Source organism: Corvus hawaiiensis, chromosome 26 (assembly GCF_020740725.1).
Source record: "Corvus hawaiiensis isolate bCorHaw1 chromosome 26, bCorHaw1.pri.cur, whole genome shotgun sequence".
In the NCBI taxonomy this organism is placed as follows: domain Eukaryota; kingdom Metazoa; phylum Chordata; class Aves; order Passeriformes; family Corvidae; genus Corvus; species Corvus hawaiiensis.
The window spans coordinates 29,979,226-29,994,453 of NC_063238.1; the positions used below are offsets into that span (position 1 = coordinate 29,979,226).

Sequence of the window (15,228 nt, forward strand, 5' to 3'; positions counted from 1 at the left end):
ACCTGGCCATAGCTCCTTCTCTCCTTCATGCTTTGCTTTCAGTGGGACCTCAGGGAGTCATATAATTTTAAAATTTACTACAGAGTGGTGGGGATTTTGGTATTCAGGATTCTATAGTTCTTACTTGTTCCTGCTTCCTCCCGTTCCCCAGATTCCTTCTGCCCTTCACAAACCAGAGCCTGCTGTTGGTGGAGTTGTGCAATGCAGGTGAGTCTGTGGGGTCAGGGGGGGTAAAACAGGCATTTGAAGGTGCCCAGCAGGAGGATGAGGGAAATTCAGCATCCTCAGGCATGTCTGAGCGCGTGCTGCCCTGCAGTGCCCTGGGCACCCCCAGACCCCCTCCCATCCTCAGACACCTCCCTGCTCTGCTCTCAGAGGTCACCTCAGCAGGTAGACCTGGTAAGTTGGCTGCTGTGCCAAACTGTCCCATTTCACAGTCCCATAAAGCTCTGCAGAAATTTGATGTCATAAACTGAGGCAGATGTCAAAATATGTCCAATCCTACTATTCCAGCTGTAGCAAAGGTTAGTTCTGCAAGGGGAGGGGGGGCAATGTGTCTCCTTTACTTGTCTTAGATTAATTCCCTACTCAGTGGCAATAAACAGTTTTGGGAGTTTGGAGTTGGAATTTTCAGAGGCAAATCACTTTGGGAAGGTGGATAAAGCTGGGAACTTTGCTATTATAAAGCTTGCATTCTTATTTAAAATGTCTAAATGCAAAATGATGATGAGCTTTGAGCATGTCGCACAAAACAAAAGCACCTGCCCCTCCTCTGCAGCTCGTTCCTCTGTGCAACCTTCTGGTGTTACCCAGGGCATCAGTGGTCGAGGTGTTCCAGCCTCAGGTGTCTAATGAACAATCACAAAATTTTGTCTTAGTAAATTAGTATTAATTATTACAAAAGTATCAAGGAGAAGAGGAATATTGGGAACCGAAGAGAGCCTGCAACTTTGATCCACATCACATGTTTTGGTGGCTCCACAGGCAAAGCCAGGGATGATATTTGGGAGTCTTTCATGGTCAAATAAAAATTAGCATTTTTAGCTATGCAGAGGTAAATTACGCAGCAATCAGTGATGAGCTGAAAGGGCAGAATGGAATCAAAGGAGAGACTGAGATGGAGAAAGAAGCAGCAAAGGAAAAAACTACAAAGTAAAAAATGTCTACCTAATGAGCACAGGAAAGAAGAGAGGAACCCTTAAACTTTCACCATCCATTCCCTTTATCTCCTTGTCTTCTCTCCTGTAGTGATTTATTTTGGTGAGGAGTCTTCAGTACTCTGCGGAGTACAAGGGCAGTGTAGCAATGGGTTTTCTACTGGCATGGGCAAAGTAAGTACTTGCACTAAACAGTCGTTTAGTAAGAAAATGTCACACTTGCCCACTCTTCCAGTGTAAGGAAAAGCAGCCTGTTTGTACTTGTGCCACTGAAGGACAGTTGAGCCATGGCCACTGGGGTACAATGGGGCATGCCTAGCAGCTGCTGGCACAGGGAAAGAAGAGTCTTGCATCAGGGTGTTGCAGATGCAGTTTTACTCCTCATCCTGTATATAGACCTTGAGCAAAACAATTCAGTGTTGTGCATAGATGAGAATCTGCTCTAAACCAGGACCAATCCAGCCCCCTAGATTGAAAGTTTCTGAACACGTTAGACTGATAATAGCTGCCAAGAAAAACCTCACACTGCCTTTTTCCACATCACTATCTGCTCATTTTACCGCCACATACTGCTGACACAGGTGTTTTTGTCACTGTGCTGGGAACTGGATCAGGGAATTAATGGGGGTTAAAAGTCAACTTTCTGGGGCAAGTGGGAGACAAATATTTGTGCCAGTAGAAGGAAGAGAGTAGGAGTAGGAGAGAGAGTGGGCCTGCACCTTTTGGCAAGATCTCCAGTTTGCTATGTTCCTGAAATTGCCATCTCAGGCAGCTGATGGAGAATGAGAAAAGGCCTTGTCTTACCCAAGGCATGTTCCCAGTAATCAGACAATGTCTTGTGCAATAGAAGTCAGATCCAACACTTCCCATAGTCCCTGGAACTTTGCTATCCTTGTGCACTAAACACCTTATGAACTTCTTATTAATAACCTTATTTAGTACATATTTGACATCTATTATATTTTGTTGATGCTTTTTCTTTTTCTTATAATCACACATTTCACTGTTGCTGCATTAATACTTTTCCCAGTCCTCATGTTCCAATCTGAAATTCCTATCTTTTTTTTTTTTATATTTAGGCTTTCTGATGTTCTGCTGCCAAATATCTTTGTCATCTTAGACTGTATGCAGGGTAAAGCCTTCCCTTTTATGTGTGCCAGTAACTCAGGCAGTTGTCCTGTGCCATTCCATGTCTCCTCACCAGCAGCACAATCTCTCTCCAGGAAATGGAGAAAGCTGGCTTAAGTGCAAACGTGGGCTGTATAGGTAAATCGGTCTTTATAAATTTTTGTTCTGCTTAATCTGAAACAATTTATGTAGAAAAGTTAATAGTGTATTTTCCATGAAAAGTTTTTTAATATACTAGTTTGCCTAGCACACAGAGAAGAGGGTTTGCATAATATCATGACAAAAAACATCACAGAAATCTATGGCTTTAATTTGAAGGTGACATCAGAGAATGATTGAGTGAATCTTCAAAGATAAGAATTATACTATTTGTTAAAAAGCTGCACCTAGGTTTTTTCTACTAAATAATAAGTTAGTTCAGGGTTTGTTTGTAGAGTGGCTTGGATGAGAGAGCTAGCAAGAATACTCATTTAAATATGGAACACAGACACAAATCAGGCTTTTCTACTGTCAAACCAAAAATTTCCTAGAATGAGAGTTGAAATAAAACTTATTAAGTTCTAAGTAAAGCTCATTAAATTGTGTTGAAACAAGTCCTTTTTAAGAAGTGAAGTTTTCAAAACACCACTAAAGCATTTTGTATTGAAAGAAATAATCTTTGTCCTTTTCTGGGCAAGAAGAACTTGGTTGTCTCAGGAGTGTTGGTAATTATAACAGCTTGGAATGGACGGCTATGCTCTGTGCTATGAAACTGGAAGCATGGGAATTTTCATTGTTGTCATTTCTTTATTTGTATTACCAGAAACCAGAGATTTGCCCACAAAATTTGTAACATAGGACAACAGAACACAGAACTGTGCTCTATTTGATCAAGTGCACACATCTGCTAGGTACATATTGTATAGCTCTGTCTACAACCGAGCTAAACAATAGGATCAGCACCCACCCAGTAGCAGGAAACATTTCCTCCTTCCTAAAGCCTATGTCCGCATACAAGATGGATATAAATCTGCTTCTGTCTTTAAAGCTTACCTACACAAATACTGCAGATAGCAGGTACCAAAATGTCAGGTAAAGTGGCTCCAGCCACCCTTATCAGACAAGGGGAACAAGTCAATGCAGGCAATGACAATACCAGTAAATTAAAAGTGGTCAAGGCCATTTTCTGGTCTTAGGAGACTGATATTGTTCTGCTTGGAAACCTGCTGCTCCCCCAGAGTGACCCCACACACTGAAGCAGTGTGGCAGGTGGCTCAGGATGCATCCCATGGCTCTTGGTGCTTGCTCTTTCCTCCTGGAAAAATGTCTTTAAGGGAATGGGCACAAGTCATTCCTGCCTCTTCCTCTAAGACCTGGGAATCACCTCCTCCGTGATAATTTCTCAGCTGTGCACAGGACCTGGTTGGAAGCAAGTGCTGGCCCCTGCCAAAGCACGCTAGGGACTGCTGTGGGCACTGAAATTTTCAGTCATTATGCAACCCCTGTGCATATTCCCATCTTGATTTATAGAGAATATAGAAGTTTGCCAGACTTGTGTTAACAAGTGTGACAGCAATGTCAGTGCATCAGCAGTCTAGCATGTTATGCTTAATTGTAGAGGTTAATGTATAATTACAAGGGATATATTGCAGTGACTTATTATGGAAATATAAATAGATGGAAGAACCTTTGTGCTCCAGTTAAGAGCCACGTGTTTAATGGGGTATTTTGTACTTGCATCCAGCTCCATCCTCAGAGGCCTGTGTATTAGAGAGCTCTTGTTATGCTCCACCATTTCCCTCTACAGATGCGCTTCAGGTTTTTTGGCCTTTGTTTCCAATTGCTCCCTGCTGTATATACTACACTCCTAAGGGAGAAACATAAATTGACTGGATTTGTGAGCATTTATAATACAAAATTATCTAGGCTAAAAAGGATTTCTGGATATCATCCAGTCTGGACCCCTCCAGTGGGTGGCTATGAACATCTAATAAGCTCCTGCTCTGAATATTCAACTGACTCTCCTAAGAAAATGAGGATCATATTTTGCATTTACAGTTGAGTGTCCAAAGTATTGCAATGTGAATGCCACTCTTAGGGAACATTAACTTTGAAAAATCACCTTACCTTTCTGAAACGCTTTCACATCTCATCCTTTCATAGCCTGAAATCTATTTCGTTTTTTATCAGATTCCAGAAGTGACGAAAATACTCAACTTTGATTAAAAGGGAAAGAAAATATTCCCATTTTACTTACAAAGATTTTTTCTTTTTTTAAAAAAACTAAGTGCAAAGTATATATCTAGTTCCATTCCTTGAAATGTTAATTTAGAAAGCCTTCCTCATCCATTTCTACACTCCTTTATTGCTTTATTTTCATAAAAGAATGCTACAGTGAGAAGAGAGCTAGCTTTATGTTGGGGCTTTCCTTTTTATACTACAAGTCATGAAAGAAATCATGTCATTCAGAAGTAAGGCCACAGCATTGCCTTTGCAAAAAAAAAGGAAAAAAAATATTCTGTGGCAGATTGAAGCCATCATCTTTACACAGCTTCATAACAGAAGGCTTTTTTGGTTTTTTAAATGTATTTCTTTCTTATTCTTTTAAATGATTGTATTTCTTCTCTGGCCAACTCCACTGACACTTTATCAGCACCCATGGAGCTGTTTGGAGGTGGGTGACACAACTGTCATTGTATCAATCTCACCATTAAGCTGTCAATTCCACAGTAGCATCTGGAGTTGAATCAGACAGTTCCACTGACGTTGCAACCAGAACATGTGAAAGACACTTCTATTCCTTTGGATGCGTCGGAGACACTTTCATTTACAGAAAGGACTCACTGACACTCTTGTTCTGCATACAAGGATTAGTCAGACTCTTCATGGAAATGAGGAAGCTGGTGTGGGTACAAACTCTACCTCCATCAGCTTTCAGGTGTCCCAGCTGTCCAGCCTAATTGCCCATCACAAACTTCCAGTGAACACTTTCACTGACATTCTCTTCCTTGATTTTATATCCACACTGTCAACAATCTTATAAAGACAAGTTTGTTTGTGATTTATAATAAATAAGGTTGTAAGAAATCTAGACCATTTCTAATAATAGAATACTCTTGAAAGCATCCCACTTCCCCTCCATATGGAATGAAGCATCCTGCTTATTCATTCTGCCAATTTTCTTCTGCATCGGCACCTATTCCGATACTTACTTCTTTTTTTTTTTAATTTAAACTTCATACATTTATAAATCCCATTGGATAAGGCTCAGGACCTACTACTAGCAGATGTATTATCTTTTATATTCTCAGGCTGGCTGTACTTGGGACAACACAGTTTTGACCTACATCAAGATATGACAGTAGTTAAAAGGAAATAATCAAGGACACTGCTGCTAGAACAAGAAGTCCCTATATTCTTGGCACAAATTTAAACCTTATAATAGCATATTAAGACCTGATAACAATGTTGGTGTGCACTTATGTGAGCTGCTTACATGTGGAGCTGCTGTTGTAAGAGGAAGACACTAACAACATAAGTAGACTATACAAATAGTGGAACCACAAAGGAACACCTGAGGTCATCAGCTCCTACAATTATGAGCTCACTCAAGTATCTGGAGAGAGATATTCACTATTAAACACTGTTTTGACCTCTGCGTACTGCATTGGTCACGGATAGCTTTATAGTTATAACAGAAATTTGGATTAAATCTTGTTATTCTCAAAAGACGTTCTTAAAACGGGAAAATATGTCATTTTAAAATTTTAACTCTCTGTACATATATGAACTTTGTGTATATGTATATAGAGTTTTTATATCTATTCTTACATCGGTATAGAGTATGTGTATATATATATATATATATATATATATATATAGTGTATAGCATATACACACAAGGTGTACTGACCAGCTTTTGCATGTAGCATCTTTTTCAAAATGCACAGTTGATGTCTCCAAAACTGGTTGCATTTGAAAGCTTTTTTTTTTCTTTACTACAGTTATTATTTTTATTAATCTCAGGAAATTAAAAAGAGACTGAAAATACATAGGGTTTTACATCCGAATTCACTGGAAGAATGAGTCACAGAAGTTATTTCTGGCATGGTGCTTTTAAAATTAAACTCTAGAACATTCGTACTTTACCATCATAAACAGATTTTACCATTTTGTATTACTTTAAAAAAATATTCTGTATGAGAGTGAACAAACTCTCAATCATGGAGATGATACAAAACCTATGGAGAAAGGAAATTAGAGCATAATGGAAATGATGGCTGGGAGCCATACCACCCAGAGCTGTTAGCTCATCCAAACAGAAATGCCAAGCTGAGCTGATTTGGTCAGTGCTTTGGTTGGGATCTCTGAGGAAACCTCCAAGGTTGTTGAAGGAAGTGGTAGCAGCAACACTGTAGGTGGTACTCTCTGTTCTTGACTCACCACTGGGTCAATAACCTGTGTGATGGGAGCCAGCAGAATTTCTTGGAAGAGCTGTGGGCATGATGTGAAACCATGGTCCTGGGTAACAGGAATTATTTCAAGACCACCATGAACTTTGTATGAGGAGTAGAACTGGTGACCCTGGGTACCGTTCACATTTCAGTATCAGCCTTTCTTACAAAATTTCTCAAAATTATTCCCGTATTTCCTCCACTTTGGGGCAGGAGAATAAAACTGGTAATTCCTGGATGACGGAGTACTGAAAAAGGTTTAAACCCCACTGAAAGAGACTTTTACTCAAATCCTGTCATTAACTTGAATGAGATTTGGATCACATCTAGAGCCCTTAGCACAGAAGGACTGTGACAGGGCTAATGTGTTTCTGAAGGAGCTCTTCCCTTTTCATGCCTTTCCCATTTGAGCAACACTGACATTGCCTTTCAGCCATAATCACCAGGCATTACTCAGAGATGCTGTCAGGTCCCATCCTGCTTCCAGAACAGCTCGACTCCAGACTGCTCTCCTCCCCAGCCCCACTATGGTGTAAGGACACTGACATTACATTCTCCCCAGAAACAATGACACGAATCTGATTTATAACTGGTGGTAAAACTTTATTATTCAAGTTTAGATGTAACAGACATCTTTGCTGCCTGAAGATTGTTTGCATAAGAAATACACCAAGAACATGTTTGTGAGTAGAAATGAACATGCACTATGAAAACCAAAAAACAAAACAAAACAAAAAAACCCAAAACAAAACAGAACAAAAAACACATCCATGTGTTGTAAGGACAAAACATTAAGAGCCAGCATTCTAGATCAGGGCTACAAGTTTAATGATGGTTTTTAGCAACATGAAGTCATTCTTTACGAAGTACTTTTTTTTTTCTTTTTTTTTTCCTTTTCCTGCTGGTGAATTTTCTATAAGCTAAATTTACAATGGCATTTTGAGATGTTTCCTTTTCTCCTGTTCTCCTACAGAGAGCTCAGAGGCCAAAATGATAGGAATGGAAACTTGTGGTAGCTGTTACAATGTTTTTACTTTACTAATTGTAATTTTGCTCGCCTAGTAAAGGAATTTTACTAAGTGTAACAAAGAATCAAATGAAACTGGTATTTATCTGGCTGTCAGCCATTTCATTATTGTCTTTTATCCTCCTAAAGTAAATTGGGGCGTGTGTGATTACTATACTGGTAGCATCTTACCAACTGCCAACTCTCCAGAGCTGGCTGAATGAAATAAAAATTGTGAGGAAGAAGGTACGCAGGAATCCTATTCTGAGGTGAGAAAATTAAGTAAATAATTTTACTTGGCCCATCTTAACTTTAGAGAAAAGTTTAGAAGGGATTTCTCACTTATCTATCACATATGGGATATGCTGACAAATTGCTCACTGCTCTTTGCCAAGCATAACTGTCTCCACAGAAGCAGAAGGAAATATATCTACACTTCTGGCTGCACAGAAGCGACCTTCTAATCTCCTTGGCTTTCCCTGACCAGTATTAGGAATTAGCATGTTAAGTCAGCCAAGAAAAATCAATACAGGAGCAAAAATGAGAATATATTGAGACATACTGGGCAAAAAGCAGATGGTAGACAACATCCTTAGCACATAAAGCAAGTAGTTACAAGTACAAAACAACAGTGTCCAGTCCAAGGGTGGACTCGAAAGTCTGTCCCTGTACTGAGTACTAATCCACAGTTGCCAAACAGTTTTTCCCATTGCACAATCACTATGTTTCAGCACTGTATACAGTTAGCATAGTCACTTGTCCTGCTGCCCCTCTAACTACAAAAATAATCTATTGCTCACAGTGTGTCTCAACTTTTTGAGATGTCTCAATTTTCTCTCTCTTAAAAACTGTCACAATAGACAACAGTGCCTTTTTTAAGGCAAAACCAAGATATGTGCATCCAGTGTCTTTCCCCCTTTCTGAATGGTCCATGAAAAATTAAGGGAGGAGTTTCATCAGCACGGTGGCAATTAGGTGCAAAACTTCTTCTGGAAAGCACTCTGAGTTTAGCACCTGAACACAAAACTGTGCTCTGGAACATCTTCATCTCCTGCAGCACTGAGGGGGCAGCAGCCACAAAGTGACAGTTTAGAGACAATCTGTTTTGCAGATAATGTCACACAATGGCTCCATCTGTATGGAGAGTTACTGGAAACAATGTGCCTGTTCTGCAATCTGATTAGTGACAGGCACCACAAACCCTCTAGTTTTGAAACATCTACTTATTTTGTGGTCCAACTTGAGATACGTTTTAAGATCTTAAACTACCGTTCCTTCAGTAAGAGAAGTTCACCACCTTGAAGCCACTGACAAATTGAGAACAAAGACTGATTGTTTGAAAGTTCAATTTTTAGTGCTGTAAGTTGACTGAAACACAGTGGGTGCAGTAATTACTTGTGTGTGCTAACATTGGTTTCCATCTGAAAGTTATTAAATAAGATTATTCTTTTCCAGTGTCAGGATTTGTTTTTCTTTTAATTAGTATCCATTGTGAGGGGGTCTGGAAGATGGATGGAGTTACCTCTCTTTTGTTAAGAAACAAAATTGTGCTCCCCCTACCCAAATCAAAGAGAACAGGCTACGGCAAAATCCCATTTCTTAAAAAGCAGAAATCTTAGAACATCTCAATATGTCATGGCAAGAACAATGAACTTTTTTTCAAATTTTATTTGCACCATCTAGGTGTGCAATAGTAACATTCAGAACTCTGTCTTGTTCTTTGCACTCATAAGATTTCATTTCTCCTCATCCCCAAACCCTGGTATGTGTATTTCCTGTAATTTGCCTCTGCTTCTGAGTTTAGCAAGAAGTGTTATGAAGTTCAGGGTAGTGCTCAAGTCTTACAATGCACATGTCCCTCCTAAATATTTTGCCATGAAGATGCAGCTTCTATCAATGAAGAAGCCAGAGGAACTGGTAGGTCTTAAGTGAACTAAGTCAAACCAGTAACTACTGAAAATCGGCAGGCAGCTACCTTTGAAGCCGATAAAAATCACTGCTTAGTGAGTATAACATCTTGCTTGGAAAAGCTGGAAAGGACACACACTGGACCCTGACATAAAGAAACGAGGGCAATCTATTTCAGTCCCCACAGAAAAAAAAAAGAAACAGAAAATACCCAACAAAAATAAATCCACAAAAACCAAGTCAGAACTTATTATTGGAGAACAATAATAAAAACATAACCAGACTTTGTCACTGGTATCAAGCTGGAGATTCATCTAAAAAATAGAAGAAGAAGAATGTGGCCCAACATCCTTTGCTAACCTAGAACACTACTGAAGGGTTACAGAACTCAACCACGAGCAGATTGAGCGGGACGTTCCATATGCTGCTCACCACTAAAGAAGCAATGGGTGGAGCAGGAAGGAATGCAGCCTAATGCTGAACAATAGCCTGTCTGTGCCTAAAAAATCAGAGAAACTGTGCAATAATGTTTCACCTCTGTGAAAATATAACACCTAAATACTGCCAAGGTCAGCGAGACCTTTGGTGATCAACTGTGTAAGTGCCTCTCACGCTTGGTGATGTTTGTTGCCACCTGCTTTAGGCACATTAGTTCTCAAAAGACTTATCAAAGTGCTAAATGTTTAGGCCAGTTCCCTCCTGGTTTTCCTTTTGCCAACCCCTATAAGACATTTACTATCACCTCTCCTTTTATTTTCCACCTCCCTGTTTATCTGGTTAAGTATCTTAATAAGTGCACCAAATACTAGAAGGGAGAGTGGTGCAATTCATGTAAGTTAAATACAAGAACTTTTTTTTTTTTTTTTATGATGCTTTAGCTCAATTACATGAAAATCTGAGAAAGGTGGCATGTAAGTGAGATCAGAATAGGACCCTTTACATATAATCTCAAGTGAGGACTTAGTCCAGAGATATTTTTATAGAACATTTTAAAAAATAAAATGCATGAATGGAGAAATAAAAGACAACATAATATCAGAAAGACATTTTAAACTTCATTCGCTGCAACATTCATGAACCAGTTGAGCTACACCTGCCATCCAACCATAAGGAACTAAGACCCTGCACTGCGAAAAAGAAACAAACCCAAACAAAACAAAAAAGCAGCTGCATAATATTGTAAAAATGGAGTGCAATGCTACTACAGAATGCAATAAAATATCAGTGCTGCATAGTCAAACAGCACTTATCAAAATAATTTCTGAAATGTTTCTTCTGAAACACAGACAAAGCAATAAAAAGAGGATATATGTTTATCATTTTAAGCATAACAATGTGAGTTAAGAGCTTAAGAATACAAAAGTACTTGGAATGAATAGTGCTACCCTTTTTTCCTAAGTAGGCATAAAAATATTTTCATTTCCTTCTTGTTTTTCATACCATTAATATCAACAAATTTCATTCATTTCATGTTATCGTTTACAACTTTAATGCACACACACAGAAAAAAAGATACCTACTGCAATAGAAATAGTTGCTTCATTACCTTGTTTGCTACATTTGCAAATGTAAACAGCGAGGCAGAGCCAGAACTGACTCTAATGCATGATGGAATATCTTTGTTGCATACGTACACTGTAGAAAATAATTATTCAATATGTCAGGCACCATTATTTGAAATGTAATACATTAATATTTACTAGAAAAATAAGGTTTTTTTCTATTTGTTCTCCCAACTTCTTTAATGAAATAAGTTAATCTGACAGTGCATCCAGTAGCTTGTAATATCTTCTACATCCCTGTGGCAAAATAATAAACTACTGGTTGGGACACTATAATGAAAATGATTAAAGTCAGTTCTTGTACACCCTTGTAGCAAGCATGGAGGCTCGTCTAACAGCACCTTTAACCAATTATTTAATATTTAGTTATTTAGCCCTATTTCCCTGAGCAGTTATGCTGAGGAGCTTTCCCTTCATGGATAGTTTTTAAAAAGCTTTAAGTATTAAAAAGTACTATGAAGACATTTAATGCTACTTAGCAAAAGCTGGTATAAGTCTACTGAAGGGATTGACTGGTACGTATAGCAATGTTAAGCCTGTGGAGAAGTTACCTTAGACTTCAGGTTTAGAAATGTAATATATTAAAAATATATTAAAATAAAATACAGCAGGTTACCTTGTTCTATGCAAATTAAACCTGGAGTGTGGCTTGTGTATTAGAGACTTCACTTGCACAAAATGGTTCTCCTAGACTAAAGTGTGCCAGAAAGAATGTAGTGATAAAATGGTAGCTAAAAATCAGCTGAGTCTGAGAAACACCTAGATGACATTGCTGCCAAAGCTCTGAGGACAAGGTGATCCTAAGGCATGTTGTAGGGCAGAAATTTGCCCAAATTAAAGAAAATGACCTTTTAACATCTGTATATTTAACATGTCTAGTTCTTATATACAATGTGCATATGTTCACTACACCCCTGCAGCAGTATATACATACACACATCTTTGCACTCTTGCAGTTATGTCTCTTACACAACAGCAAAGGTATTAATTGTCCAGTAAAATTTTCTCAAGGTTATTCGGCATGATTCACTGCATTCTGGCTAGCTTTGGTGGGCCGTGTCCCACTGAATTATCTTCCTCCCCTTCTGGCCACCATCCAACTGTTCTTTTTTCTTGGTAACCCACTCATTTAAAAGGAAAAAAAAAAAAAGAAAAAAAAAAGGAAAAAAAAGGAAAAAAATAAAGAAAAAAAAAGAAAATAACAAGGGATTTAATATTGGATAAGGCATGCTCTCTATATGAAGTGCTTTATAGGTCTTCACAAGACATTACAAGCTATTGAATTCCCATCAAGGAAACCTATTTCTGTATAATTGTGCTAAGTGCTAAGGTTTACTCTTTAGGTTTTCCATTCTTTTCAGCTTGTGCATTGTTCCTGTGTAGGCCCCTCTGGATGTGAGTTGTGAAGTCATACTTGTCCGTGCAAAGATGCTGGCATATGCTGCACTGGAAAGGTCCACTGTCACCATGGCAACTCATATGCAATGCATACATCACTTCATCCAGAAAGACAATGCCACAGTGCACACACTTGGTAGAAAGTTCATCTTGAGTACTTCTATCAACTTTCTCTGTTTTTACTACATTCAAGGGACCTTCATTTTTTACATTTGGTGGTGCCTTACTCTTTTCCTTGGAGGCACCATTTGCAGTTGGCCCAGGTCTGGAATGCTTTATCGCCAAATCTAGAGGAATGTCATTATCTGATCCAACAGCTGAAAAATGAGGAGGCAGATTAAAGGTGGGATAAGGCACATAGTTTTGGCAAGGATTTGGTAGGCCAGGCACATGACTCAAGTAGTGTGGATTCCCAGGAACAGACAGCTTATATTTACTCCAGAATCTCAGCCAGTCAGCCTCACTCTGAAAGTCATTGTGTACAAATGGAAGTCCAAAAAGTGGGTACTGGTATTTTTCAATAGGGCTTCCAGGTGGAGAATAGTTTGGGTGTTTTGCAGGTCTCATGTATTTTTCTATCGGGCTGCCTCTCTCTGAGCTTCCTTTCCCTTCTGATATCGATGAACTGTTTCCTGGGTCTCCAGTACTTTCCTGAGGACTTTTTATCTGAATGTGCAAAGGTTGCATCCTTTTGTGAATATCCAGAGTTTGGCTGACCAATATTGGTTGCTGAGCAGAATGGCTTTTAGTCAATGAACCTGGGGCCTCATATTTACTGAGGCTGGGAAGCTGAATTTCTCTCTGGTGACCTTCAGGTAAATGATCCTCTGACCTCCTCTCTAAGGGGCTTCCATTGACTTGCTCCTCACTGCTACCCCTCTGCTGTTTGTTTAGCTGCTCAGCCTGAAGTGCCTCCGGGTTAAGGCGCTTTCTTGTTCTTCTCCTAATGATCTGTTCACCATTGTTCTGTTTAATGATGTTTAAAGGCCTGGGAGTCTGCATGGAACACACAGAGAATGAACAAAAGGAAAAAAGAAAGACACATTAAACAAATCTGTGAGACCATACTCATGCAAATTTATCTTTTCTTTTGTGAAGAGTTATATTACAACAGTGTTGCAGGAATGACCAAATTTCAACCCAAATGCTGGTTCATGGCCCCTCATACTGAAAGTAAACTATAAAATACCTTGTTTTAACAACTTGAGTCAACTGTCTTAGACATCCTGTACAGGTTTACTTAAAAAGACATGAGGTATCCAAGCTGTCAAACCATTTATTTATTACCTCTTAGTCCTAAAAAATTCTGGGGGAGATGTGTTGAAAGTGTGTGCTGAGAGCTGGGGGTGAGGTGGGAGATGCAAGGCCCTACGCACTAGTGTTGTTCTATGCACCATGCCACCAGAGCTTCTCTCGGGCAGGGGTTTGCACAGGTCCCACTGGGACAAGAACTGAGCAACACTTACCTTGATACTCACCCCACTCTGACACAGACAGAGAACACAAGCACACACAGGGCTTGCTGACCACCATTGCTGTCACCTAGCAAAAGGGCTGCAGGTCCACTGTGTGGTGAGGGGGATGATGGTGGCTGGAAAGGGACTAAGAAAGATGGAGAAGAAAGCCTAGGAAAACTATGCACCAAAAGGTCTACCTCTGCTTTGGTATCAACTCCCCCTCCTTCACCCCCACTGCATTGCCTTCTAAGTGCTACTGATGTTGTGCTACTAAGTCATTAGGAAGAGAAGGCATCCCCAGAAGGCAGGACAAAAGGGATCTGTAAAGAAATAAGCATCACAAAGAGGCAGAGGGAAGAAACAAGTCAGGACTTCTGTTTCAATTTGCTACTACCCCACACCAGCTCATGTTTAGTGGCCTGTTTAGAGAAGAAAATACCTTTATGTGGAAAACAAAAAAATACTCTAAAAAAGGACGGCAGTCAGGCTTCCTTTAAAAGCTCTCTGAGAGAAAAGCAATAGTATCTGAATGAAAAATAGTGCTGCACCATCAGTATGTTTCTCTACTGGGCAGATGTTAGAGCAACAAAACCTACCTAAAAGTCATCCTGTTTGGTGTGTTGGCAGGTGACATTCTTCTTCCCAAAGGCACATATAATCCTGTCTTGGTTGGAAGCCAGAAAATGCCCCCCCTGCCAGTATTCCACTTATATGTTTATTTAGAAATTTTAACATTGTTTTAAAAAGCAGATTTAATTTTGGCTTGCAGTCAATATCCAAAGTAATTTGTACCTTGAATGTAACTAAATTTTCAATATATTCATAACTTCAAGCTATTATGAAAACATCCATAGCTGGAAGAGCACCCATTTATTATTTGTAGAGATTTAGTTTCTCTCTTGACTTGCCATATTTCTCTCCTTTCACTTATTTATTTTCCTGCAGTTGGATTATTCTTAATGGTTAACTACATTTTAGACAGTGCAGCTATTTTTTAAGACTTTACTTTCTATTAAAATGCTGACTCATATACATACTTTGATTTAGATTTTTAATAAGAGAAATTTAAACTTGGCAGAAAAACAGCACCTGAACCAGCTTCCTCACACAGATCAAAGTTGAGACAAAATCGAGACAAAATCATGTTAGAAAAAATTACAATATTTTCTATGTAAATTC

General features: G+C 39.1%; 1 protein-coding gene across 8 annotated transcripts in view; it reads right to left on the minus strand.

Annotated features, from left to right (window-relative positions):
• Nucleotides 1–7,297: 7,297 nt before the first annotated feature.
• The window catches only part of TRPS1 (transcriptional repressor GATA binding 1), a 223,914-nt gene continuing 215,983 nt past the window's right edge, over nt 7,298–15,228 (minus strand). For all 8 annotated transcript variants that reach the window (XM_048286554.1, XM_048286552.1, XM_048286556.1 and 5 more), the window contains one exon: nt 7,298–13,588. In XM_048286554.1, coding sequence (XP_048142511.1) covers nt 12,527–13,588 — 1,062 coding nt within the window. In that variant the 3' untranslated portion in view covers nt 7,298–12,526. The remainder of the gene's footprint in view (nt 13,589–15,228) is intronic.